Source organism: Monomorium pharaonis, chromosome 6 (assembly GCF_013373865.1).
Source record: "Monomorium pharaonis isolate MP-MQ-018 chromosome 6, ASM1337386v2, whole genome shotgun sequence".
NCBI classification, from domain to species: Eukaryota; Metazoa; Arthropoda; class Insecta; order Hymenoptera; family Formicidae; genus Monomorium; species Monomorium pharaonis.
In genome coordinates, this window is record NC_050472.1 from 11636229 (window position 1) to 11663740 (window position 27512).

General features: G+C 33.4%; 2 protein-coding genes across 6 annotated transcripts in view; both read left to right on the forward strand.

The window, feature by feature from the left end:
* The window catches only part of LOC105831862, a 128410-nt gene that overhangs the window by 19980 nt on the left and 80918 nt on the right, over positions 1-27512 (forward strand). For all 5 annotated transcript variants that reach the window (XM_036288092.1, XM_036288090.1, XM_036288091.1 and 2 more), the window contains 5 exons: positions 8604-8749; positions 8849-8950; positions 25349-25466; positions 25686-25818; positions 26053-26284. In XM_036288092.1, the coding sequence (XP_036143985.1) occupies positions 8604-8749; positions 8849-8950; positions 25349-25466; positions 25686-25818; positions 26053-26284 (731 nt within the window). The remainder of the gene's footprint in view (positions 1-8603; positions 8750-8848; positions 8951-25348; positions 25467-25685; positions 25819-26052; positions 26285-27512) is intronic.
* LOC118645977 lies at positions 12785-14003 on the forward strand. Its single transcript, XM_036288095.1, has 2 exons — positions 12785-13764; positions 13912-14003. Exons 1-2 carry the CDS (start codon positions 13454-13456, stop codon positions 13964-13966), a joined length of 366 nt encoding a protein of 121 aa, XP_036143988.1. The 5' UTR covers positions 12785-13453; the 3' UTR covers positions 13967-14003.

The following is a 27512-nucleotide window of genomic DNA, read 5'->3' on the forward strand; positions in this document are numbered from 1 at the left end:
GCGTAATTAAAAAATAAGAAACGGTTATTTAGACTGGATAGAAATTCGATTGTTTCAATTACGGTAGGGAATAAAATCATCAGAACGTCCAAAAATGAACAGAAAATGAATATCATTACTTTTTTTACCGGATAATTAATTAGATTTTGATGATTAATTTAATTCTGTCTGTATTTCAAGATTGATAAGTGGTGCGTTGTTTATGTGACTTGTTTTAATTAGCTGTCAGTGTAAAAAAAAAAAGAATTTTTAATAGTATATAAAAAATAAAAAAAAGTTTTTAACTGTTAAAAACTAGTTTTGTAACTAGTTTTTAGCGGTTAAAAACTAGTTTCGTAACTATTTAATTTTTATTCAAAACATACAATAACAAACAGCGGCTAATTACAATTTCATGTAAAAAACAAAAAAATTAGAAGATTGTAACGGTTTACCTTTCCCAAACGCCTCGGACAGGCTTGCAATGTGCCATAATTCGGGAGAAGGGGGGAAGCCGACTTGCGTACACCGATAGTGAGTTGATATTCCTTTATTAGAGTCCTTAGGTTACATCTTATTCTACGTGAAATCTTAATCTACGTGTTATTTTAATCTAGGCGCATTACTTAACCTACTATATATACAGCTTAGCTCTAGTGACGTCAGTCGGACGGGAGCGCGCAAATGCGCAGCACCTTGGCTCGCGGTCGCGGTGCGGGGTCGGGCGATAATAAGGAAGCCGAAAGCCGGCGTGCGCCAGTCGGCGAAACGGTCTAATGACCTGCTTCGTCGGCGGAAACCAGGAAGCCGAAAGCCGGCGTGCGGCAGGCGGCGAAACGGTCTAAGGCCGGATCTACAATAGGTGTAGTAAGCCTTAAGCCATAAGGAATTAACCAATTATATTCGTTTATTCTTCTCATTTTTAATTATAATTGATCAGTTTCTTATGGCGTAAGGCTTACTACACCTATTGTAGATCCGGGCTAATGACCTGCTTCGTCGGCGGGAACTAGGAAGTCGAAAACCGATGTGCGCCAGGCGGCAGAGCAGTCTAGTGACCAACCCTATCGACGGGAAATGGTGCTTGATCCCGATTGCGCCCGGCTTTTATACTCGTCGGGCAATCCCCACACGCTCTCAGCAGCGTGGTGGGAGTGGTTCCCCGTGGGAGAAGGTAGATTTTCGGGGAGGGCGTCTTATAACGCCAAGTCTCTCGTGGTGGAGCGGCACTATGGGACGTTTGACTTGTTTTTTGGCCAAAAATGTCAAAAATCAAAGTAAAATTCCGTAACATTTATAAACTCTAAAAGCTTTAACAAACATTAATAACACATGAAAAAATTTTTGAGACAATTTGTTCCACGCAAAGTTTTTTTTCTTGCATTTTATATTCAAACTATGCTAAATTGTATATAAAATTGATCAAAAAATCTCTTCTCTTTGGTATTTTTTCTCTCTTTAAATATTAAAGATTTATTCACCATTGTTTCAAATAATTTTTAGCACAACTTAATACTTAAAAAAAATAATAATAAATTTAACTATTTTGAATAAAAATACCATCTACTTGAAGTAAAAAAAAACAATGATTTAATCATTTTTTAATTTTTAAAAGACCAGAACTTCCGGGCTACAAGCGATAACAAAACAAATTTAGATTTAAATGTTAGGTAGGATACTACTTTTCTCAAAACCGTTTCAAAAATTTGCCCTTAAGCACCACTTCGTAAGATATGATTTTTATAAGCAGAGACAATTTTAAAATTTGCAGTCGCGCGACTGCCCAATTCGGCAAGTTCGCGATTATAGTCGAAAATATTCATTCTAGGATTTTTGAGGTCGTTGAATCTAAATTTTAAGTCAAAATTATTAAAATTATGAAAAATTAAATTCAAAATGGTGGATTCAATATAGTGGCCAAAAATTTTAAAAATTATTTGTTTTGATTTTAGAGGAGATAATCACTGAATCTGACATCAAAAATTTTAATTGAAAATGGCAACTTCCGATGATCAACTTTCGATTGATCCTTTCAAATTTCAAAATTTTTGTTTTGACACAGCAAAGATTTTTAACAAAAAATAAGAATGGTACAAAATGCCTCCAGCAATTCATAAAACACTTGCTCATGGATCACAGATAATTTTAAAGTCTCTGCTTCCTGTGGGTGTTCTTGGAGAAGATGCAGCAGAAAGTCGGAATAAATATTATAGAAATGATAGACTATATCACGCACGAAAAACAAGTAGAACGGATAATTTGACAGATATTTTCAAACGTGCCTTAGTAAGTTCAGATATTTTAATTTCGACTATTAGCTTAAGTGATAAAATCAATACAAGAAAGCGTAAGTTGTAAATTTATTAGTCAAAAATGATACAGACGATAATAAATCAGATAATGAATCAGAAAATATTTCAGATCAAAGTGCTAGTTAAACCAAAGATGAAGAATACAACTTTTGAGCTAGAAAATATATTTTACTTGAATAATCTTTAATTGAATTTGAAGATCCAAAAATTAATTATATTAATCTTTTATTAACTAATGTTTTATTATTGGTTGGTAGTTAAAAATATGCTGATTTTTAAAAATTAATGTCCGTTATATTAGATCCGCCATTTTGAATTTTGGAATTCTGATATCATATTCGGATTTAGCGACCCCAAAAACCATAAGATACTTAGTTTTATAAAAATATGTTGATTTTTTTAAATTAGTGTCCGCCATATTGGATCCGCCATTTTGAATTTTGGAATTCTGATATCATATTCGGATTTAGCGACCCAAAAAACCACAAGATACTTAGTTTTATGAAAATATGTTGATTTTTTAAAATTAGTGTCCGCTATATTGGATCCGCCATTTTGAATTTTGGAATTCTGATATCATATTCGGATTTAGCGACCCAAAAAATCATAGGATACTTAGTTTTATGAAAATATGTTGATTTTTTTAAAATTAATGTCCGCCATATTGGATCCGCCATTTTGAATTTTGGAATTCTGATATTATATTCGGATTCAGCGACCTAAAAAACCTCTACATATATATACACAAAAGCTTATAAAAACTAGTCTTTGTAATTTTGGCCAAAAAACAGGTATACGTCCCATCATGCGCAATAAGATTCACCTCATATTTCTCTTCTCTGTTTATAATGTAAAACAAGGTCTACAATTAAAGTATAAATTTTATTAAAATTAAAGTATAAATAACAAACATTTTATTCCATTTATGAAACATTTTTTAATAAGTTTTTAACGGGTAATGAGCGACTAAATGGATAATGAGAAGGTTGCAGTCGGTAATCCATCTTTCATGGTAAAAAGTTGGGGCAGTCATTAAGAATCACTCTGTATGTATTTATTTTTTTCTATCTCTTATGGTTTTAACGATATTTACTTTAAAAGAAATTAAATAATTTTTAAAGGTATGCTTTAGTCCCTTAACATGCGAGAATGTATTTAAAAAAATGCATGCTTCTTATTTTTGTCTAGATTAAGGAAAAAGGAAGTAACTCACTTGGACACAATACAATTGGACACAGTGCAGATAAACACGTTACAAATGGACATAAAATAATGTACATGATTCAAATGGACACGGTTCATTTGAACACAAGAATTTTTGACACAGTAACTTTTGGACACACAGGACATAAGTTTTGAACACGTTAAAAATGTACAACGTACATTTCTACACCGTAAAATTGTACACCGTAAAGTTATACATCGCAAAATTGTACACCGTACATTTTTACACCATAAAGTTGTACACCGCAAAGTTGTATACCACACATTGCAAACAAAAAGTTGCAATGTGCGGTATACATAAAGTTCATATGTGTTTGCAAATTTCCGATACAATATACTTACATAGGTTAGCGACTTGAACGGGTGCGGGAGTGGGATCGAAGGCCCCCCTTGCGTTCCCCGTGTGCGTGTGTGTGCGCGCGCGCGCGTGTGTGTGTGCAAAGCATTCTCTGCATTACATGAGTTGCGACTTTTCACGCAAAACGAGATGCTCGTAAAAATACGTATATAGACATTTGAAATTTGCGCATTTTACAACTTTACTGTGTAGAAATGCACGGTGTACAACTTTACTGTGTAGAAATGTATGGTGTACAACTTTATGGTGTAGAAATGTACGGTGTACACTTTTAACATATCCAGAATTTATGTCCCGCGTGTCCACAAAATTCTGTGTCTAAAATTCCTGCGTCCAAGTGTACTGTGTCCATTTAAACTGTGTACATTATTTTGTGTCCATTTGCAACATGTCCATCTGCACTGGGTCCAAGTGAAGGCCACTCAAAAAAGGAATTGATTCTACAAAATATCTTGTTGCAGACTGCCAGCAAAAGATATACTTAATTTAATAATATATGCAATTGCGAGTGGCACCTGTTTGGCCACGTCAATATTGGCCACGGTCCCGATTGGCCACGTCAATATTGACCACGTCAATATTGACCATGTCAATATTGGCCACGTCATTATTGACCACGATCCCGATTGACCACGGGGTGGATTGGCCACGTCATTATTGGCCACGCGTCATTATTGACCACGTCAATATTAGCCACGGCAATATTGACCACGCGTGATATTGCTCACATCAATAATGGCCACGTCAATATTGGCCACGCGTCATTATTGCTCACGTCATTATTGCTCACGCGTCATTATTGCCCGCGTCATTATTGCCCACGCGTCATTATTGCCCACGTCATTATTGCTCACGCGTCATTATTGGCCACGTCATTATTGGCCACGTCATTATTGGCCACGTTAATATTGGCCACGCGTGATATTGCTCACGTCAATAATGTCCACGTCAGTATTGGCCACGCGTCAATATTGACCACGTCATTATTGCCTACGCGTCATTATTGCCCACGTCATTATTGCCCACGCGTTATTATTGCCCACGTCAATATTAATCAATTTTTTTGCTTAGCGTAGAAAGTTGCAAACCCATGTGTGCAGAGAAATGACGCGTGGGCAATAATGACGTGGGCAATAATGACGTGGGCAATAATGACGCGTGGGCAATAATGACGTGGGCAATAATGACGCGTGGCCAATATTGACGTGGCCATTATTGACGTGGGCAATATCACGCGTGGCCAATATTGACGTGGTCAATATTGACGTGGTCAATATTGACGTGGTCAATAATGACGCGTGGCCAATAATGACGTGGCCAATAATGACGTGGCCAATCCGTGGTCAATCGGGATCGTGGTCAATAATGACTTGGCCAATATTGACGTGGTCAATATTGACGTGGCCAATTGGGACCGTTGCCAATATTGACGTGGGCAAACGGGACGCTCCCTGCAATTGCAATGTCAACATCATAATTCAATCAAGACCGTTGTATTTGCATTAATAGCAAATATTATATTAAGTATATCTTTTTTGGCAACTCGCAACAAGACATTTTATTGGATTAATTATTTTCTTTCCTCTGTGTACATTTCAATATATTCAAAGTCTGTTAAAATCGGAAGAAGATATTGTCTCTTGTTAGTTGCAACTACACTTTTTAATAACTAATAACTTAATAATAATAAACACACATGCAAAATACTTATAATTAGAACAAGTTTGTCCAAACTTGCGAGTCGAACGCGTTTCTCCTTCTCCGCTATTTCGATAGAGAGAAACAGAGAATAAATAAGAAAGGAGATCAGACGGCAAAAGCAGCAAAAGGATAGATACTTCCCAGTGAACACAGTAGCAATGTAACAGCCATGTAACCGAATATAACAGGTTACATTACTCTGAAATTACACGTAACTTACATGTAAGTTACAATTTCCGACTCAGCAATATAACATGTTATAATTACATGTTATATAACCGTCACACAACAGTTACAAAGAAAAATAAAATAAAATAAAAATTTTATTTTTTTTAAATTATTATTATCAACAGCACATACTAAATTTAGGATAAATTTTTATTAATTAATTAAATTTAAATAATGTTATTTTTTATTTTATTCTTACTTGCCGCTGCTAGGTTTGAACCTGGGATCTTAGGATGACGAACCTTGTACTCTACCTGCTACGCCAATTTGACTCATCGATATGGGTACTTGTTATTGTCTACATATACCTATATGTTATAAACTGACGCAACTATAATATTAGTTTTTATAAAAGCAATTAAATTTTGCAAAACATATTAAAAATAAATAGCATTAATTTATTTACTTATTAATTTCATTGTTAAATTTATCTTTTTCCATAATCTTAATAATTTGATGAAAATTGCGATCTATTTAGCATTAATCTTTGAAGCATTCAAATGATTAATTAAATGGTTAACTATAATATAGATCATAATTCTAAGAAAAATTGAATAGTATACATTTATTATTCTGTTTTTGTTCAGCACATGTTGAATTTAGATTTTGTGCATTTTTTGTGCGCAGTAATTGTAGACAAACCGTTATTTTTGAAAACATTATCTTTATAATAATTTTTTTTATTATCAAATAGATCTGTCATTCAGGATGTTATAATGTTGTCTGATTTCTGAGTCAACTACGACGCATCGTTGCGTAATAACATTGATACGAACGTGTTATGTTACGATTATACAATTTTTATTGAATAACTGTAACGCCAAAACGATGTATAACAGCTATATCACTTGCGTATAACAAATATTACATAACAGGTCATTTCCATGTCATATAGCACCTACATATCACAAGAATAACAATGTTAAATTACATGTAACTTCTGTGTTATATTGCCGTTATAACACGTGTTTACTGGGTTTAACGTTTATCCTTTTTATTTACTTTTTGCTTTTTTTTATCGAAACAATGGAAAGAATGTTTATTCTGTTCAGGAGTTGAATTTAGACAGGCTTGACTTATAAGGAAAGTGTCCGACGTCAATTTTATTCTCCATGAAATATGTTGTTAAACATAAATATTAAAGAGACATGTATCTTTTTATGTGAATTTCATTTTTAGAGGGTAAAATACGTTGAAAGTGGTGGAGTTTTGTTAAACAAAAGAATTAAAAAAATTTTTGTTACAACTTCAAAAGTACTCTTGAAACTGTACTTTTATTAAAAAAAATTTTAGTTATAGTTCCAAAAACGTCCAATTTTCAATTTATTTCAAATTTTAAAAATGTTTTTTTTAGAGAAAAAACATGCACAAAGAATTTTAGGCGACTTAAAATTTTTTTTTGATGTCGGTAAGTAGGAAATTTATAATTTGTAGGCAAACATTTAAATCCATGGTATTTGTTTCCACATTGTTCCGTGCGACGGAGATAGGATATGTTATAAATATTAATGCGGAGATGTAGGGGGAGGGCCGAAGCCCAGAACAATGTAGAAACAATACATAGCGTGGATTTAAACTTTGCTTATAAATTATAGATTTCCTACTTCAAATTACTTAATTCAAAAGCATGTTTGTATACAGCTTTTGTTCAACTAACAAGTAGTGTAAACAATAGGCAATATATTGAAGTCGCAAACATATGTGGTACTGAGAACGCGTGGCGAGATGCAAGGGAACAGGGTTCCACGCTTTCCACGCCAAACAAGATCCACGCAGTTTGTTTCTACATTATTCTGCGCCACGGAGATAGGATTATCTGCTTTAACCAAAAAAGTACATTGAGAAATAATTATGTAATCAGTTAAGTCGTAATTCATCATCAACAAAGAACACATCGTACTTTTGTGCACTTCTGCCTAGGGTACCCCTATTGGCAAGGTCCTCTTTGCATTTTCTGCGCGCGCGCGCGCGCGCGTGTGTGTGTGTGACCACAGCGAAGAAGTGTCAATAATAAAAACATTTAAAAATTATAGATTTCTTGTTTACCGGCATAAAAAAAAATTTTGTATCACCAAAAATTTTTCTCGTATACGTATTTTCTTTTTAAAAGAAACCTTTTCAAAACATTTTCAAAATTTGAAATAAATTAGAGATTGGACGTTTTCGGAATTATCGCCAAAATTTTTTCTATTTTTTATACTTTCGATTCGTTCCAAAAAGAAAAAATTGTTTCTTTCAAAGGAGTTTTTCATCTTCTAAACATAAAATTCCGTACATAAAAAAATATGTGTCTCTTTGATTTTTGTGTTTAATAAATTTCATGGAAAATCAAATTTTGGACGCCAGTGACACTTCTCTTAGGGCCGGTTGTTCCAATTTCTTGATAAATTTACCTACCAGGTAAGCATGTGTCTGTCTCCATTTTTTTTCTTAAATAAGTAGACAAACATATATTTATCTGATAGATAAATTTACCAAGAAGTTGGAACAACCAAACCTGAGAATATTTAATATGGTAGACATAATAATTTATTGTAATGGTGAAAATATAGGTTGTTGTGTTAAAATGTTAAAATGTATAAACAATACAAAAAATTAAGAGAAAGTAATTGAAAAGTAATGACTAGTTTGTAACTTTTTGAATGTAATAGTTACATTATTAATTCGTAGAGTCAGTAACTTGCAACTCGTTACTTCTTAAGAAAGACAAATTATACAAGTAACTATAACTAGTTATTTTAACAAAATAATTAATCTTGTTCTTTTAAAATTGCCTAAATGTTATTTAATTTCTACAACAGGCACAGAAGAAATTACCATATTTCGAAGGAAGGTATAGATCACGAACTCAAATAAATACAAAAATTTATTCGGAAATGGAACAAAACTATTCGATACAATCAACATCCTATCCATTTCCTCCAATGAACGAAGTACCACTTGCCTCGTTAGTTTTTTTATATTTGACAAATTAAAGACAAATTTATATAGCAACTTTTCGAATGTTTGTTTTTATTCTAATCTTTATTATTTTTATTTAAAATAGATTGGGATTTACAAATGAGCAACCAATCAATTGGAATAATATAATTCTTCCAGAAAAGACTGACTTGTATCAGGAATTAGCTCGACGTATTACAAATTATAAGTAAGAAAAAAAGGATAAACTTAAATAAACTATAATAAAAATCTTCCTGCACCAAGATGCAGTAAATAATTATAGAATAACACAGGGCAATAACAGAGGCAAAAATTTGATTGTCTTATTTTTGCCTCTGTTTATACCTAGTCACTAAAATGTTGGCAGAATGTCAACAGACTGGCAACAGAATATCAGAAAATGTTAACAAAATGGAGTTCAGTTTTTTTGACTGACCTGTTGACATTTTACATCAGATTAACAATAGAAATTGAGCAAACTCTATTGTAAAACAAAAAAATATTATTAATAAAGTAGTTGTAATTTCGAAAGAAACTTTAAATATATGAGCAATATATTGTACTTTAAAAATTATTTTAAGACTTTAAATTAACTAAAGTTTACTTTCCACGGAGAAATTTTTATATTAAAAACTATTTATCATTATGCATGGCAGTAACCGTGGATCATAAAGGAATTTTAAAACATTTTTACTATGTTTTGAATGAAAAAACAATAACAAATTAAAAAAGAATTTTTATAATTTCTTAATGATCCGTGGTTACTCTGCCTCCACAAATAAATTTTCATATAAAAGTTTTTCGAATTATACAATTAATGATCATAAAAGTATTATTGCAATAAAATGTTTTAAATATAAGATTGTCTATTCTTTCTGCGACGGATCTTGGTGCTAAATATAATTTTCTTGTAAATTCAATATTTTTAGCTCATATGCACGCCGACACATTTGGTTAGTCTTGAAACGCACTAGCTTGATATTGATGCTTAAGAATCTACATATAAGACTTCGCCCTCCCTTTCTCGAAAAACTGTATAAAATTATGAATAATTTAAAACCCACTGCAGATCGATTAGACAACCTTTATGTTTAAATCATTTATCGATTGAATATTTAACTTATTGTAATACTTCTGAAACATGTCTATATAAAATATTACAGAAACTTTTTAAAAAATATTTCGGGTACATAGCCGGTTCGATACTGAAAGATTGTATCCACATAGGAACAATCTTCCGCAATGGCACAGTACACATACCGCAATTACTTGAACTATACTTATATCCATTTATATTATTGGTTAACTTTTACAATCGGAAAAACTATTACCTGTTTTTGTCAGCCATCGGCAATGTTGGTTGACCTTAAAGATCGTACTCGAACTGATACTTCATGATGAATCATGAATATATTTGATGTTTGTAGATACATACTTGTTATAGATAGTTCAATAAATGTTGCCTGAAAGATGACACATGTATAGTTAAAAAGGGGGGACCTGGTTTAGAAGGATGAAAAATACATGAATTTTAAGCATTTTTTTTCATAAGTAAAATACGAAATCAAAATTTAATAGTTTTAGCAATCCTCTTGCAGTAGACATACCGTCTCCGTACAATTTGTTCATCAAAATCTTGTTCAATACATTGAAAACAGTTTCAAATTTAGTTAGTAAGGAATTTATTGCGTTAAATTTCGAAGTCCATCTCGTGTCAGAATGTGTTTTTACAGTCAGTTTATGTTTGTATTGGTTTATTAATAAATTCCAGCGTGTTGTGGATGCAGAAAAAAGACATAAATTTGTTGAACAACACCGTTTGAAAAAGTTTGCAATTTCTACTGAAACACTCACAGTATAAACACCAATCAAATTCAATTTATGAGCAGCATAAATTTAACAGATTTTTTAATATTTAAAATGCGACTTTGGACATCTTTGTATTTACCAGCCGTATTCGTCCCATTATCATATAGCGTTTTCTACTGGGAAAACTGGTGTAGCACCAGCACTATGGTGGGTTTCGATGAAAACTCCACTAGCGCAATAATAGTGCAGGTTTAGTGTGGTTCAGTGGAACACATCATTAGACATGTTTAAAAATTAAACAATTTCATTATTATAAAGTTTACTAAAATAATGTAATAACATATACTTTAATGTAATATCTTAAAACACGAATATAACATCTATTTTAATTTGCACTGGCACCTTCCACCGCACAGTGGGGCAAAATAGGACCTTTTCGTTCAAAATAACTTTTAGCCAAAAGTATACAACCGATTTTAATAATCTTGGTCTTAAATTAAAGCTTATAAAATTCTTCAGCAATCTGTCATGACCGATTTTTTATAAACGTTTTTCTTTTTTTTTTTATTTAGTTGTAAATATGAGAAAACGGTAATGTTTGTAGTTTTAAAATCGCGATATACATATAAACTTTGGTAATGTTTGTAGTTTCAAGATCGCGATATACATATAAACTTTGAACAATCACTCGGAATTTTAAACAATTTACTACAAATTGATAATTAATTTAAATAAATTTACAAAAAGAAGTTAATCGAATGCACCAATGTGTGCGCAGAACAAATATTACCGAGGATATAGATCTACGTAAATCTTGGCTATTTTTAGTGCACATGTGTTAAATTTATAAGAATCAATTTTTTCCTCGCAAGCAATTGTCTGGAGAATAATACTAAACCTCTTCAGACAGAATAAAAATAAACCAAGGAGAGCATTATCGATAAAGAAGTCCAGGATTTGTTAATCGCGGAGTAATGTTTGTTCTGCGCATACATTGGTGCATTTGATTAACTTTTTTGTAAATTTATTTAAATCAAATATCAATTTGTAGGAAATCGTTTAAAATTCCGAGTGATTGTTCAAAGTTATATGTAGATCGCGATTTTGAAACTACAAACATTATCGTTTTCTTATATTTACACGTAAATAAAAAAAAGAAAAACGTTTGATAAGCGAAAATGGTACAGGTAACTAGGTACTCGCGGCAGACCAAAGGCCTCGTGGCGGGAAAGGATGCCGGGGATCGTCGTTTGTGGGGGGACGAGAATAAAGAACGACTATTAACTTTTGAATGAATTTATTAGACCCAATGTTTACAAGTCTTACTTAACGCTCTCACGCTACTCTCTCTCGCGGCTTTTTTTAATGTTCACCCGCCGCACTCGAGCCGCCACACACACGCGCACGCACGCACTCACGCACGCACGCACGCACGCACGCACGCACGCACGCACGCACGCACGCACGCACGCACGCACGCACGCACGCACGCACGCACGCACGCACGCACGCACGCACGCACGCACGCACGCACGCACGCACGCACGCACGCACGCACGCACGCACGCACGCACGCACGCACGCACGCACGCACGCACGCACGCACGCACGCACGCACGCACGCACGCACGCACGCACGCACGCACGCACGCACGCACGCACGCACGCACGCACGCACGCACGCACGCACGCACGCACGCACGCACGCACGCACGCACGCACGCACGCACGCACGCACGCACGCACGCACGCACGCACGCACGCACGCACGCACGCACGCACGCACGCACGCACGCACGCACGCACGCACGCACGCACGCACGCACGCACGCACGCACGCAGCACGCCGCCGCACGGCACGCACGTCACGAACGGCACGCACGCACGCACGCACGCCCGCACGCACGCACGCAACGCCGCCGCAACGCACGCACGCACGCACGCACGCACGCCGCACGCACGCACGCACGCACGCACGCCACGCACGCATGCACACATCCTTGCTCGCTCATGAGCGCTGCCTCGCGGCGACCTATTTCTCATTGGCTATCGCCCATCTCTCTCTCTCTCTCTCTCTCTCTCTCTCTCTCTCTCTCTCTCTCTCTCTCTCTCTCTCCTCTCTCTCTCTCTCTCTCTCTCTCAACTCTCGATGCTCGCTCGCTATCGTTATCATATTTATCAAAAATCGGCCATGACAGATTGTTGAGGAATTTTATAAGCTTTAATTTAAGACTAAGATTATTAAAATCGGTTGTATACTTTTGGCTAAAAGTATGGGAGTGCAACAATATGTTGTTGTAATCGATCTATAAGTGTTGACATTTTAAAATTATTTTTCAGTTTTTGCCATTTTAAATAGTGTATACAATAAGCCTGTCTATTTTCATACTTATTTTTAGATTTAATTTCCTCCAATTACAGAAGTTTTCTTCAGGTTTACTAAATTTTGATAATTGTTGGGAATAATTGTTTAAGATATTTTATTTTTGGCGCCAGTAGTGAGCCAGTAGTGCGACAGGTGTGTGCAACAACTAAAAACGCGTTGTGATCGATACGCGTGCGTAATGCGCTTCTTCCGTTTTTTGTGTTCAGACTTCTTTACGCCTCTCCCTCTCTCTCTGAGTTGTGAATCATCGTATCGCCATACAGAGCTTTCTTGTACCAAGATTTTTTTGCATTATTATCTCTGTAATAAACGGTTTATTTTCTGTTTTGCACTGTGTGTGTGTTACATAAACCTCTGACAGTCTTTGCAAAACTAGAAAGCCAATAGGTTATGGGCTCAGGGAAATCAAAGGCGAAAAAAAAATCGTAAAAGTAAAAAAGTAAGAAGCAGTACGAAAATGGCGACAGTCAAGACGACGTAATATAGATAGAGAAACTAAAGGACAGCGAGAACTTCATGATTTGGAAATTTCAAGTTACGATTCTGTTCAAGTTCCTCGGACTATATGAAATCGTAACAGAAGTCTCAAAGCTGACAAAAGGTGCTGAAGAACAAGGAAAAGCAGAGTGGATTCGGAAAGATGCACGTGCCCAGAAAATTATAATTACGACAATAGAAAGGCAACCACTGACCCACATACTGATATGCAAGACGTCTCACAAGATGTTTCAAAGAATTTGTGCCATGTACGAAAGAGACACACAACAGCAAAAATGTATTTTACTGCAGGAATTCTTCAATTTTACATACCAAAAAGGAACTGATATGTGAGTAAACTTCAAAATCTAGCATATAGGTTAAAAATCTTGAATGCGGACATTGACGATTCTATGTTGATGTCAAAAATACTTGCGACTTTACCAGAAAAATTTAAACATTTTGCATGTGCCTGGGACTCTACTGCTCAAAACCAGAAAACACTCACAAACCTCACATCAAGACTGCTCTCTGAGGAAATTAGGCTGCTAGCGACTGATGCAAAACTGGATGCCGTAGCGTTTAAAACAACTGAAAAGAAATGTCATAAGTGTAACAACTCAGGACATCTCGCCAAAGCATGTAAACTAAATAAAGGAAATAATCAAGAGGTACGCTGCTTTAAGTGTAACGAGTGCGACAGTTAATCAGTTAGTCTGGGGTTGTCGTGACCTTAAACTCGAGCGATCTTTAATCGAAGTCCTTAGCGGACTTATCCTAAGAATTCAGCCTCAGTTTCAATTTGTTGTTTCGAAATTAGATTTTCGGAACAAAGGTAATTAACTTGATTTCTCTTTCAAGATCATTTTAGTTTCCCTTTCAAACTTTGTCGCTGCCTTTGAGTGGCAACAGATCAAATCAAAACTCTGTCTCTGCCTTTGAGTGGCAACAGATCGAATTAAAACTCTGTCGCTGCCGAGAGCATTGAGACAGATCTTTCGGGCCCTGTCGCTGACGTTTGCGTGGCAACAGACCTGAATCCTGACTCTTCCTCAGGTGTCGCAACTGAGTATTATTAATTTTAATTTAACTCTAAAATATTAAATGCCCAAAAAGGGTGGTAGACGTGTAAGAATTAAAAGTTTGAAATTTTTGGAAAATCTAAATATACTACTGTAAAGAGTATAAAATACCATAAAACTTTTGTATAAATCATTTTTTCATAAACCTTATATTTTCAAAGATATTCGCCAAAGACGAAAAAAACGCGTTATTTTCCAGGAGTGGTTTCAACCCCTAAACGTCGAGATACGCCGTTAAAAAAAAAATATGGGTGTAATATTTTTTCATGTTCTACAACATATCTAAAGCTCATTAAAATCGGTGAGGGACAGCTCTGTCCGTTCCCTTGTGAGTTGTGAGTCATCGTATCGCCATACAGAGCTTTTTTGTACCTTTTTTTTGCATTATTATCTCTGTAATAAACGGTTTATTTTCTGTTTTGTACTGTGTGTGTATTACATAAACCTCTGACAGTCCTTGCAAAACTAAAAAGCCAACAATAATTAACCGGTTTTAAATAGTAAACAAGGAAAGCAATACAAACATTGTCTTTCTTTACAATATATTAGAGTTCTTATAAGAAGAGTTAAGGCTTTCACACACGATCTACTTAACATGTAATACGTAAACCGTAAGAAAATCCTCCAATTAGAATCTATTCCTCTCTACAAGAAAGGAACAGTCGACTCTGATTGGAGAATTTTCTTATGGTTTATGTATTACGTGTTAAGTAGATTCGTGTGTGAAGGCCTTTAAGGCCATTGTACGTACATTTCTATAATCGTTACTGTAAGAAATTGAACAATATGATTGATTAATTCGGTCGGTTACGGCTGATTTGAACAATATGATTAATCGAGAGTAAATTAAGAGTAGATTAAGCAAATTTTACACCCATGACAATTAATTTTACGAAATTTTTTGGCTTCTAAAAACTTCAAACGAAAATTTCTCTATGAAATATTGATTTCTGGCATATAGTCCCTTTGAGACTTTTGTTCAGCTCGACGAGTAGAATCATACAAAAGTTTTACAGCATAAATACCTCCATTTAACTACGCTATTTATTTTTTGGAAAAAAAAAAAATTTTATAAAAAAATTTTTTTTTTTAATAAATAAGATAGTTAAATAAAGGTATTTATACTGTAAAACTTTGTCGCTGCCTTCGTATGAAACATTTTTTTATATTTTGTTTAATTTACGAGATATATCGAAAAACCGCAAAAATCATCTCAACTTTGAAGGGTGGTTTCACCCCTTCAAACCGTTTTTGGGCACCAAATAAAAATTTCTAAATTCATGTATTCACCTTCTCTACATTTATGCCAAGTTTCATTAAAATCTGAATTTTCGAGTTCGCGAGGTTTTCTTGTAAGTCGATAAAAAAATTCGATATTGAAAATGATCTTGAAAGTTAATTTTGCGGCACCATGTTTATGATGCAATGTTGACGATCTCGACGAGTAGAATCGATTGGCAAAAGCTTGACCAATAATTTTTCCCCACCCTGTACAAAAAATGAGTTTTGACAATAATTAATAAACAGTAGTCACTTCAGTGAAACATCGAGCCGAATAATAACGCAGTTTATCACGCTCGTTTAACGAGAGACGGATCTGAAAGCAAAAACGAAGTCTGGACGGGATCCGGACAGGAGCGGAACGGTTTAATTAAGCTGGAACAAAACAGGAATATTAATAAATCGATATTCACGAGTTACGAATCAATCGAAGTTTCTTAATCTAAAGGTATTTGTAGGATCGGAGACAAAATTACGAGTCAAACTCCGGACAGGTACGAATCGGAATTCCACGACGCGAATTAACTTCTGATAAACGCGATTTACGTATTTCGGTTTAGTCGCAACGGTTCAGGAAAGACGCGTCGCGGTCTGATCTGATCTGGTCTGGAGGCCTCAGGCGCTCGCACGTGATTGGCGGCTCGGCCGTCAAAGTCGCGAGCGGTAGTGGGGGAACGGTAGGCGTTGCCTTTGAAATCGGACTGAAAAGGGCAACTAACTCCGAGTACTGTTTTAGAACACCCTGTAGACATAATCAAAACGTAACATATGTAAACAAAAACTTCCAGTAACTAATGATCATTATTTAGAAATTGATTAATTAATATAATATTTTATATAATTAATACTATTAATATTAATATAATTATATAATTTAGTTTTATTAGAAGAACAGATAAAAACAAATATTTTTATAAGTTATTTTACATGTTATTTTGCATATGTAAAAATCAGTAAGAAAACTGTATATTTATTAATTAAAATATTATTTAACTATACATGTTTTATCTTTCTAACATCTATTAAATTGACCTATAACAAATATGTGTTTATAAACATCAAGTGTTCAAGGATTATCACGAAATGTTAGATTGCATACGATCTTCGAAGTCTAGCAATGTCAACAGCGGCTTACATTTGGATGAGTAACGGTTTTTCCGATTGTAGAAGTTAGGCAATGCGACAAATAGGGTATAACTGTGGTTTGGATGGTCGTGGTATGTGCACCATTACGGTGTAATATTTTTGTAATGGTGATGCAAATGCTAGATAAAACATGTACCTGAAATATATATTTTTTATTGCAAAAATATAATTGAAATATTAGACAAATTGCAGTAATATTTCCACAATATATTAGTAATATTGTTGTAATATTGCAGTAACATTTTAGCGATAAATTTTTGCGAACATTTTTATATTTCAGCAATATTTTTTTAATATTATTGATATATTATCACATAGTATCACTGCAATATTGTAACCTTCTTGCAATATTGCTGAAATATTACATTGCTGTGTGGGTAACTACTGAATGTATTATTCTGTTGTATTTTTGGTGTCGTCAACGTATTCGACATACTCGCATGCTATTAACTGCCAATCTGATGTGTTTGATAACCACTTCTACACTCTTGCATTTGTGCGGACAGTTTGATGACAATTTGCAATAAACAAAGCTGTGTTTGTCATCAATTTATCGTCAATGCTCTTAATAAATCTGCTTGCTGTTCACCATTATTTTGTTAAGTAATCTATTGACTGACATTGGTGAGTTTTTGCTAGAATTATGTACAGTATTTTTAATGTCAGTCAATTTTTATCAGAACACGATAAATATTCATGGTCAGTGGTCATGTTATAACGTTTAAACAATATGTAAAGAAGTAATTTCGACCGTTATTCCCAAAATTTAACCCAAGATATACGAAATACCATAAATTTTATAATTCTACATCTAATCTGTAATCGCCTTCTCTTCTTTACATTTGCCACATTTTTTTGAAATTTTACAATACACATTTAAATATAAAAGTAAACTTTTTATCTTTATAAAAAATTTCAAAAATAATGCATTTGCAACATTATAAAGAATATAAGGCAAGTACATTTTTGAAATATTTTAGATATAAAGTTACAATTAAAATGTTGATAAAATACATATTTCTCTACCATTTCTGAACATTATATTATTTTAGCAATGTTACATGCCGAGTGATAGAGTTAAACTTGTTTTTGTTGAGTGTAACTTTTTTTTAAACAATATAGAAAGAGATTAAAGAAAGTTTTTGTATTGAATTATTTTTTAAATATTATCTACTTTAAGAGGATGCTAGAGACAGTTTGTTTCACCGATTAAACATTAATTTAACGAGATTTTGTATATTTTTTTTATAAATTTGAAAATTTAATTTTTTATAAATTTGAAAATTATGTAATTTATTAATTTTTTTTTGTTTTTCATATAAAGTCTATCAGTTTTTAGACTGATATTAATAGTCCGAGAGCTAGCGACAGATTTCAGTGACTTATTTCATCACCTTTTGAAGCCTATTTTTTCTTTTATATACGTCTTTCGCATCAATAAATGGCAGGTGTGGCATGTGGGTAGCCGAACAACACTTGCTATGCTACGCGGGAGCGTTTTATAATAATAGCATTTTTGGCCAAAATTATTGCCGTTGAAATTTCTTTTAAATTATTATTCTTGAAACTTTTTGTATGAGTAATTTATATAATAAAATGTTAAAAAAACTTTGTCTGGCAGTCTTTTAGTGGAACAAATATTGTCTGGCAGCTATTTCAAATAGTGTAATACGTTTATGTATGCGAGGACTATGAAGATAACATTGCATTCTTTCAGCATTTTAATCAAGTGTAATCGTTTCATTAGCTTTAAAATTTCTTGAATTTGGTAATTATTAATATAAAATGTAATAAAAATATTGTCTGTCTTAACTTCTTGCGAGTTAAATAATACAGACATTTAAAAAAAATAAACGAGTTAACGCGCGGCGAGTACGTAAGCAAACAATTCTCTTTATTACTTTTTTCAAGAAGTCGTAAAATAATTACTATTATTATTTATTTATCTATTTATTCATTTTGTTTATTATAAGCTTTATAGTCTAAACTAGTCTAAAGAATTGTGTAAAAATTTTACAGAAGATAATACTTAAACTAAAGAGTACAAAATTAATAAAAATTTAATTAATATAATTATTTGTTATAATTAGTAACAATTTAACTAAATTTATAAGTTGTTACTAATTACAAATTTGAGAACAATTATTTTAACAGATTTTTAAATAAATATTGTAATAACTTTTTGGCAATTTCTATTATTATAATAATTATTATCAAAATAAATAAATAAATAAATAAAAAATGTTTTTTTATTTTTTAAATTTCTTCCTATATATCTAATTTTTAATTTATTTCTAGTGTAAAATTTGAATCTTTCAAAATTATTGGATATACATTCCTTGTCATTCTTATTAAAATTGTTGTCAAACTCAGTAACGTCGGTCTCATCAAGTATTGAATTATTATCTTCAGAATCACTATCTTTACTTTCATCATTATCATAATCGGAAATTTGAACACCTTCATCAGAATCGCACACTTCGTATTCTTTTTGAGAGCTTTTTTTGTTAGAGCAGCATCTATTAATAAAAATAACATTGAGCATTCGATTAAACGTATTTTAATACATAAAGTAATTTGAGTAGGCATTCGACGCTAATTTGATTCTCCATGAAATATGGTGTTGAAAACAAAAATCAAAGAGACACGTATTTTTATGTGCGGAATTTCATGTTTAGAGGATGAAACACGCCTTAAAAATTTGTTTGTTCTTTTCGGAGCGAATACCGTCAAAAGTATAAGAAGAGGTAGAAAAAATTTTTTTAATAAAAATTGTACGATTTTAAGAGTACGGCTATTCTTTCGAAAATGCTCCGATTTTGTTCCAATTTTATAATAACAATAACAATAACAATAACAATAACAATAACAATAACAATAACAATAACAATAACAATAACAATAACAATAACAATAACAATAACAATAACAATAACAATAACAATAATAATAGAACTTTATTGCTTGTACAAACAGATAGAATACAATAGAGAAAAAGTTACAGAGAGTGTACTAGCAACAGGAAAAACTACAACAAAGAATGTTGCTTTGAAGTTTCCCAGAAATACATTTTATGCAATAGAGAAACATAATCGAGCGCAAGGAGCTAGATGTGACGATAAAACATAAAGATATCAAAGAGAGTCGTACAACATTTATATATTCGTATATATTTGTATATTCGTGTATAGAGGAGTCTGTCTCAGCCGAGAATCCCTGAGTAAAGATTACATGTGTAGTTAAAACGTAGAGTAAGAAGCGAGCTTAAAAATTGAGGGAGAAGAGAGGGGATGTGATGAAACGGGCAGCTTCTATACGAAAAGAGAGGAGGGAGGAGGAAGATTTTATGGACAAAGGAAGCTGATTATATATAATACACTGCAGCATACGAGAAGGAGGCACGAGAGGAGCGATGAGAAGGGTAGGATAGAAGGTAATGGTGAGGAGTGTTAGGCGCGGAGGATGAGTGGAGTTCGAAAGTGAGCTGAAGAAGACGCACAAGGTACGGAGGAGAATTAGCACGAAGAAGAGAGAAGACAAGACAACACAGGTGGAGAATATAGCGAAGACGTATTTTAAGCCAACCTGAACTAATAAAGAGAGGAGTAAGGTGATCGAATTTACGGATACCATAAGAAAAACGAAGACAAGAGTTTTGGACACGTTGAATATCAGATAAGTGTTGGGTAAGAGCAAGTACATAAACAACGTCGGCATAGTCAAACAGGTAAACAATCATGGACTGGAAAACAAGTTTTTTAGAAGTCGAGAGGATGTAACGGAAGGGATAAAGGAGGCGCAGCCGAGAGAAAGCGGATCGACATTTAGAAGTGATATGAGATTTGAAGGACCAGGAGGAATCGAAATGTACGCCAAGAAGTTTTATGGAGGAAGAGTGAGGGATAGGTGAAGAGTTAAGGAAGATGTCGAAAGCTTGGCAACGAGATAGGAGGGCCCGAGAACCAGCAATCATGAGGGAGAATTTTGAGGGGTTCAAGCAAAGGCCATTAAAAGACGCCCAGTTGGAAATGATATTATAAATAGCTTTCATTTGTATAAAAAAGAAGTGTACTAAAAGGATTTTTGGCGACTCAAAGGTTAAGCCACTTTTTAAATTATTTTTACTATTTCCTGTATATTTTAATATACAACGTTTTGATGATATTTATTTTTACACGTATTAACATAAATATGGTGCAGTGAACACGTGGGCGGGGAGGGGCTCCGCCCCTCCTTTTGTACCTCCTCCCCGTAATTTTTTCTAACTCAAACCTACCAATTTTATGTTGCTTTGATTAATGCAAAAAGATTGGAAACGGACAGCTTGAATCTTGTTTAACGTAGAAAGTCGTAAACCCATGTGTTACTGTACATATAAGCGTGGACGTCGTTTACTTTACGTTTCATAAATACGACACATGATATCAGTTTTTTACGTAAAGTAAAACGACGTCCACGCTTCTACAATACCACATGAGTTTGTGACTTTCCACATCAAACAAGATTCACGCTATTTGTTTTCAATGTTTTTGCATTAACCAAATAGTGACATAAAATTGGTGGGTTAGAGTTAAGAAAAATTATGGAAGGGGCTGCAGAGGGAGGGGCCCCCGCTCTCACGTTCTTTATACCATAAAACTTCACGATTTTTCATAAAATTCCATATTATCAGAAAACAATGGTACATTTTTTAATCTTTTTTATTTATAACTTTTTTGGGACTAGAAATTGTTTTATTTGCATTACTCTTTAACATAAGAAACCATTACATAACTGCATAATTATTCATAAAATATTTGTTTAAAAACAATCAGCCAATTACAGAAAATAATTTGAATATATTTAATTACACAAAAAATAAACAATACACACACACACACACATTCTGGCCCTTGCCTATAAGTACTTTTCTACTAATTTCCTAAATATACATATTTTATATCATGCAATAACTCTCAAAATGGATCTTCAATTTTTTTTATTTCATACTACCACAAATATTCACACATATGATCAGCTAACGTATCTTCTCTAACACCACTTCTACTTAAATGAGCTCGTAAAGTACGCCACGATGACTCAATAGTTTGTGTGTAAGCTCCACTTTTCGGATCCACAAAATTCTCCGAATGATTTACAGTTTTATGAACGTAACCATGTTTTTCTTTAAATTTGTATATTCTTTCTAGCCATCACTATTAATTTCTATACCTATTGCTATATGCTTTTGTATTAACGATGCTCCACTCCAGTGGCCACTCCAGTCAGCGCGCCTATGATATTGCGCTCACCGCATACACTGCTGCGTACATCGCTCACCGCTCACACCGCGCGCCGCCGCGTCTATCAACACGCGCTCGCTACCCGAATAGTGCACGGCGCAGCCGACAGAGCGGCCGGGGCACTCCGGAGTAAGATGCAGCGGTCCAGCTATATAAGGACCACCTGCAGCGCGGATAAAACAATCTAATACTAGATTCAACCTTTTTTACGCCGACGAGCCTCCATCTCGGAGCGCGCCCGTTGAGTTGATAACTTTGGGCCTCTTTACGGAGTACGCTCGCACCAGGACCTTCTCGGAGTGTGCTCGACGAGCCTCGACGGCAACATCCTGCCGTAACGTCCTGCCATAAACGAAGGAAGACATCTCGGCCACCACGGCCAGCAAAGCTGTCACGGACTTGGACCAACACGAGGACGCCACGACTCGACCTGGGACAAACTTACTGGACAGGGAGCTCATAGCTTGGACCTTCCGCCTATTCAACGGAACTGGACTCCACACTTCCTACAGAGCACGGTAAAGACGCCGAACAGGCTTAATACCGACGCCAGCGTCCAAACGAACTCTCCAGGTGGTTCCATGATCCTATACGCAAACGTCCTTTTTAAAATTTTCTCCAACCAATTTTGCACTCATCAATTTCAACAATTATTCCAGGACCACCAAATAATCCTTCTCTTTCATATCGTCTATCAAGAACTATGGTGCAAACTTCTCTACAGAATAAAAATCTATCCGCAATTGTTTTGTAATAAACTGTCTCGCCGTCAACAATACTACATTCATGTATTGCCTGCTCATAAAAAAATTTCCATGCAAAAGCATATGTTATTATTATACAACTTTCAAGACAAAACTCGAACCATGTATTATGTGCTGCTGATATAATATGATCACCTTTTCCAGATTTATTGCATCAAAAATAACCCAAGCTTCTTTTTGCTTCAAAATAAATTATCTTTTTTTTTATGTTTTCCACACTATTTTTCAGTAGGAATTAATTGTAATTCTCTAAGCTACTCAATTGTCGATCACTTAACTTCTTCATAAGAGAAAATTAATTTATACGATTTGACATTTTAAACTTTGTTGATACATACGTACACAGCACTCATTGTAAATCAACTGTCTCCTAATACTACAAGCTAAACTAACTCGCGAACAATATAAACATACTCTCAATATAATACACTTAGCTGAGTCAAGAACAAAGTGTCAATTTCCAACCTCTGTCGGGGAACTACCCCCCTCCGAACCCCCCGTCAACATATGTCAAACATCATCAAAACGTTGTATATTAAAATATACAGAAAATATAAAAAATAATTTAAAAAGTGGCTTAACCTTTGAGTCAAAAATCCTTTTAGTACACTTCTTTTCTATCTAAATAGAAGCTATTTATAAAATTTAAACAAAATCGGAGCATGGCCGTTTTCGGAAGAACAGCCAAGAATATTTCGAAGTTGTAAAGAAAAATTTAGAAAATTTTTTGTTTAACAAAATACCACTATTTTCAAAAGAGTGTTCTACCCTCTAAACTTGAAATTTCGCACATGAAAAAAATACTCTTTAATTTGTGTGTTCAACAACATATTTCATGGAGAATTAAATTGGCGTCGGACGCCCAGTCGGACACTTCTTTTGTAAGTAAATGTTGATGCATTTCCGATTGACATGGCGGTTGAATTGATGAATCGAAGTTTTTTTAAGTCGAAATACATAATTTTTTTGACATGTTTATTTAAGTGCCAGACTCACTTTGAACAATATTTTAAGGCATTTTATTCTTTATTATTAGTAAAAAAAATTTCAGCAGTACTAACATTAGTCATTTTCAGCAGTACTGATATTAGTCAAAAACTTTCATTTTTTACATTTTTCATTCATTCCTGTCAAACTTTGAACCGCGCGTACTCTGCCAGATCTATATTTTCGCTATTTATGATATAATAGTAAGACTTAAAATAAAAGGTGATAAATTGACTAAAAATTTCTATCATTAGGTCGGATTACCCATTAATGCCCATCTTAAACTGCTAATCCTGGAATGCTCGTAACTATTTCAAAGGCGACATTAACTCAAATTATGTTAAAAAATACAAAAAATTATTTTTTGCAATTTGTTTAAGCAATTGTTTAAACAAATTATGAAAATCACGATATTTTAAAAATATGACCGCAAGAATAGACCATGCAATATCTTTTGAAATAGATAACACGATTTTTTATTGAAAATCTAATCAGCGATGTAAAATGTGTGAATAAGTAAAAAAAAATGTTTTTACTCTCTTTAGCAACCAATTATAATATCCTTCAATTTATTCGATCAACTATCTGTCATATAAGTTACCTTTATCATCAGCTAGTGAATGTCTTTCACGACCCCGGAGTATGTTTCTTAAATCTATTCTATTCTACACAGTTAATTTAAAATCATAAATCGTTTACAAGCTTTTTACTAAATAACAAATTGATTTTTTCACAAAAAATCTATCATGTCTTTAGTCATTTTTTGTGTAGAATCGATTGCCGTGATTAGATTTTCAATAACACGTGATTTTAATAATTTGTTTAAACAATTATGTAAAAATCATTTTTTGTGTCCTTTAACATAATTTGAGGTATGTCGCCTTTTAGATAGTTAGGAGCATTCCAAGACTTGCAGTTTAAGTATGGGCATGAACCATATGTGTACTTTAATTCTAGAAATAAATTTTCAAATTGATAAAAAAGTACATACGCAATCTCGTTACAAAGTTTTTATACTGAGAACCAAATGAAATATATACAAAATATTATTAATGATGTGCACCAATGATTCTACATTATCGATCTCAATCAAGTTTAACCGTCACTCTAGCATCCCCTTATACAAGCTGATGTAATTGCATATTATTTGCACGCAGAGTTCTAAATAATGCATTACTTTTTGTAATGCATTACGGTTTTATTAAAAAATATTTTTTCAAGAACTAATTCGAAGATTCTTAATTACGCATTACTTTCTTAATAAGTAATGCATTATTTTTTAATTTGCATTTTCATTACCCTGCTTGATCACAATGTGCTTGGTTATCGTATAGCAGTTTTGTTAAAAAAAAGTTATATTAAAACAGACATTTTTCTATTTGTTTTGTCAAGGAATGCTGACTGTACCGTCCGGATTGATAACGATGAATTTTATTGTCATCTTCTTGTTCTACAAAGTTACAGCACATTTTTCGACGAAAAAATTTGCAAGAATATTGATTTATCTGGCGTAAGATTTTATTTCAAATTGTATTTGAATAGATATTAAATTACATAAATATTTTTAGAAAACATTTCTGAAATTGGAAAAATGGGCTACGTCTTCAACTTTGATAAATTTCTATATAAAAACATTCTTAAAAATAGCTTTGTATTAAAATGAGTAATAATATAATTAGTTTACAATTCTTAAAATGATTTAAATAATTGGTTATATGCATAAATGTAGAGCAGCGTAACTTCTAAGGCTTTCTCTATTATTTATGACTGGATGATAAGTCCAATCAACGAAAGCTGTCAACTGTTACGAAGAGATAATATATTAGAGATTTTTACGGCTGCACAGTATCTGGGTATCAAAGGTATGATTTTATTTTAGATTACAATTTTTTATTTTGAAATTATTATGAAATAGAATTAATCGTTATTCTTTAACGTCGAAATAAAAGATTTAACAAAAAGCTTAAATAAAATATAAAATAATAATAAGAGATCAATATTGAAAACACAATACAGGTCGACATAGGCCAATAACACACACACGCACACAAACACAAATTCTTATTGAAAATATATACACATTGTATGTTATAAAGAATTAGAAGAACAATGCTGGGGATTTATCGACAATGACGAGCTTTTCTCTGAAGATACTGCTTTCTTGTTATACTTGGAAGCAAAAAAAATCGGAAATACTGCAGTAATGGAATTGATGGTGCCAAGAATTATGAAGTTTTTCTTGATGCTCGTTAGCACAAAGGATTTTTTGGAATTATCATCGGACGAATTGTGTTTATTACTGAAATCTAACTATATTTGCGTCAATAGGTATGATTATACTTCGAATATAGTTTATAAATAAGATAAAAAATTTGTTAAAAAATCATCGAATTTTGTCTCCCACCAGAATCTAAAATTCGTATGATCTTGTTTCTATATAATATCTTGTTTCATTGTTATTTGGGCATAGAATTATATACATGGTAACGTTTATTTGTTAAATATTGTATAAGTATGTAATGTATTCACACTACTTTTAGTGTCAGGTACTATGTAAACATGTTGAATGTGTGTGTACATATATGTAATATGTGTACGCGCGCGTGTGCGAAGCGTCGCTGTATAAAATGTCTTATTTAAAAATAGTGTTTTGCATTTACGAGATTTTTATCGTGAATTTTGCTTTGCAAAAATCTCGGATTGGATCGTGGTCAATACTTTTCAGTGCGATATTGAGAAATAGAACCATGAAATCTTGCCTCTAAATTCGATAACAATTAGCAAAAGAAGTGAATCTTTTTTAATGCGAGGGTTCGCATTCATTTGAATGCCTCTTATTGTGATTAAATGCGAAAAATATTTAGAATCAAGTGAATTCTTTTAAATGCAAGAGTTAATATTTAAAATAAATTGAATCCTTATTCAAGCAAGATTCAAAAGATATTCAATTGAATATCTTTTGAATTCTGGTTTTTTGCAAAACGTCAATATTTTTTAATTCTTTTCAATCCGATATTTTATGCAGAGGTCGTATGTATTTTAGTTATTTAATTACTTTGCCGTATATTGCTATAGAGACGTCACGCATTTCTCTGGAGTCGTGTTGCTAGCTATATGCACATCACACATCACACATTTACATATTTACAAAGCACTAGATATAAACTAAAAGTATTTAGTGTATTGAGAATTATACAATATTCTCCAATAATCTCTCACGATATAGCTTTCAACTTTAATATCTACGTACTTAAATGTTTATATAGATTTTTTACGCACATTTGGATAAATGCCAATGTATATTTAACCCAACAGGTTAAATCTGTCTGTTCATTATTTTAAGTAGCCAATATTTAGACCTTTTCATTTATTTTTGCTATGTTTCCGTCATTTTCGGTTAAAAAATGCTTTTTTATAACTACTTCTGTAGCATATAAGATAAGTCGTTAGGTTCTGTTACGTCCTGGGGAAATTTTGCGCCAGACGTCACGAATAATCGCTCTACGAGCATGCGTTGTCATGGCAACTGCACGCGGGCAAACTCACGCGCGTTTGC

Bases quoted from the DNA above. Each gene is read 5' to 3' on its own strand.
- LOC118645977 (XM_036288095.1), top strand. From the start codon at position 13,454: ATGATTTGGAAATTTCAAGTTACGATTCTGTTCAAGTTCCTCGGACTA. The intron at 13,765-13,911 runs GTGAGTAAACTT...GCTCAAAACCAG, and splicing joins TACCAAAAAGGAACTGATAT to AAAACACTCACAAACCTCAC.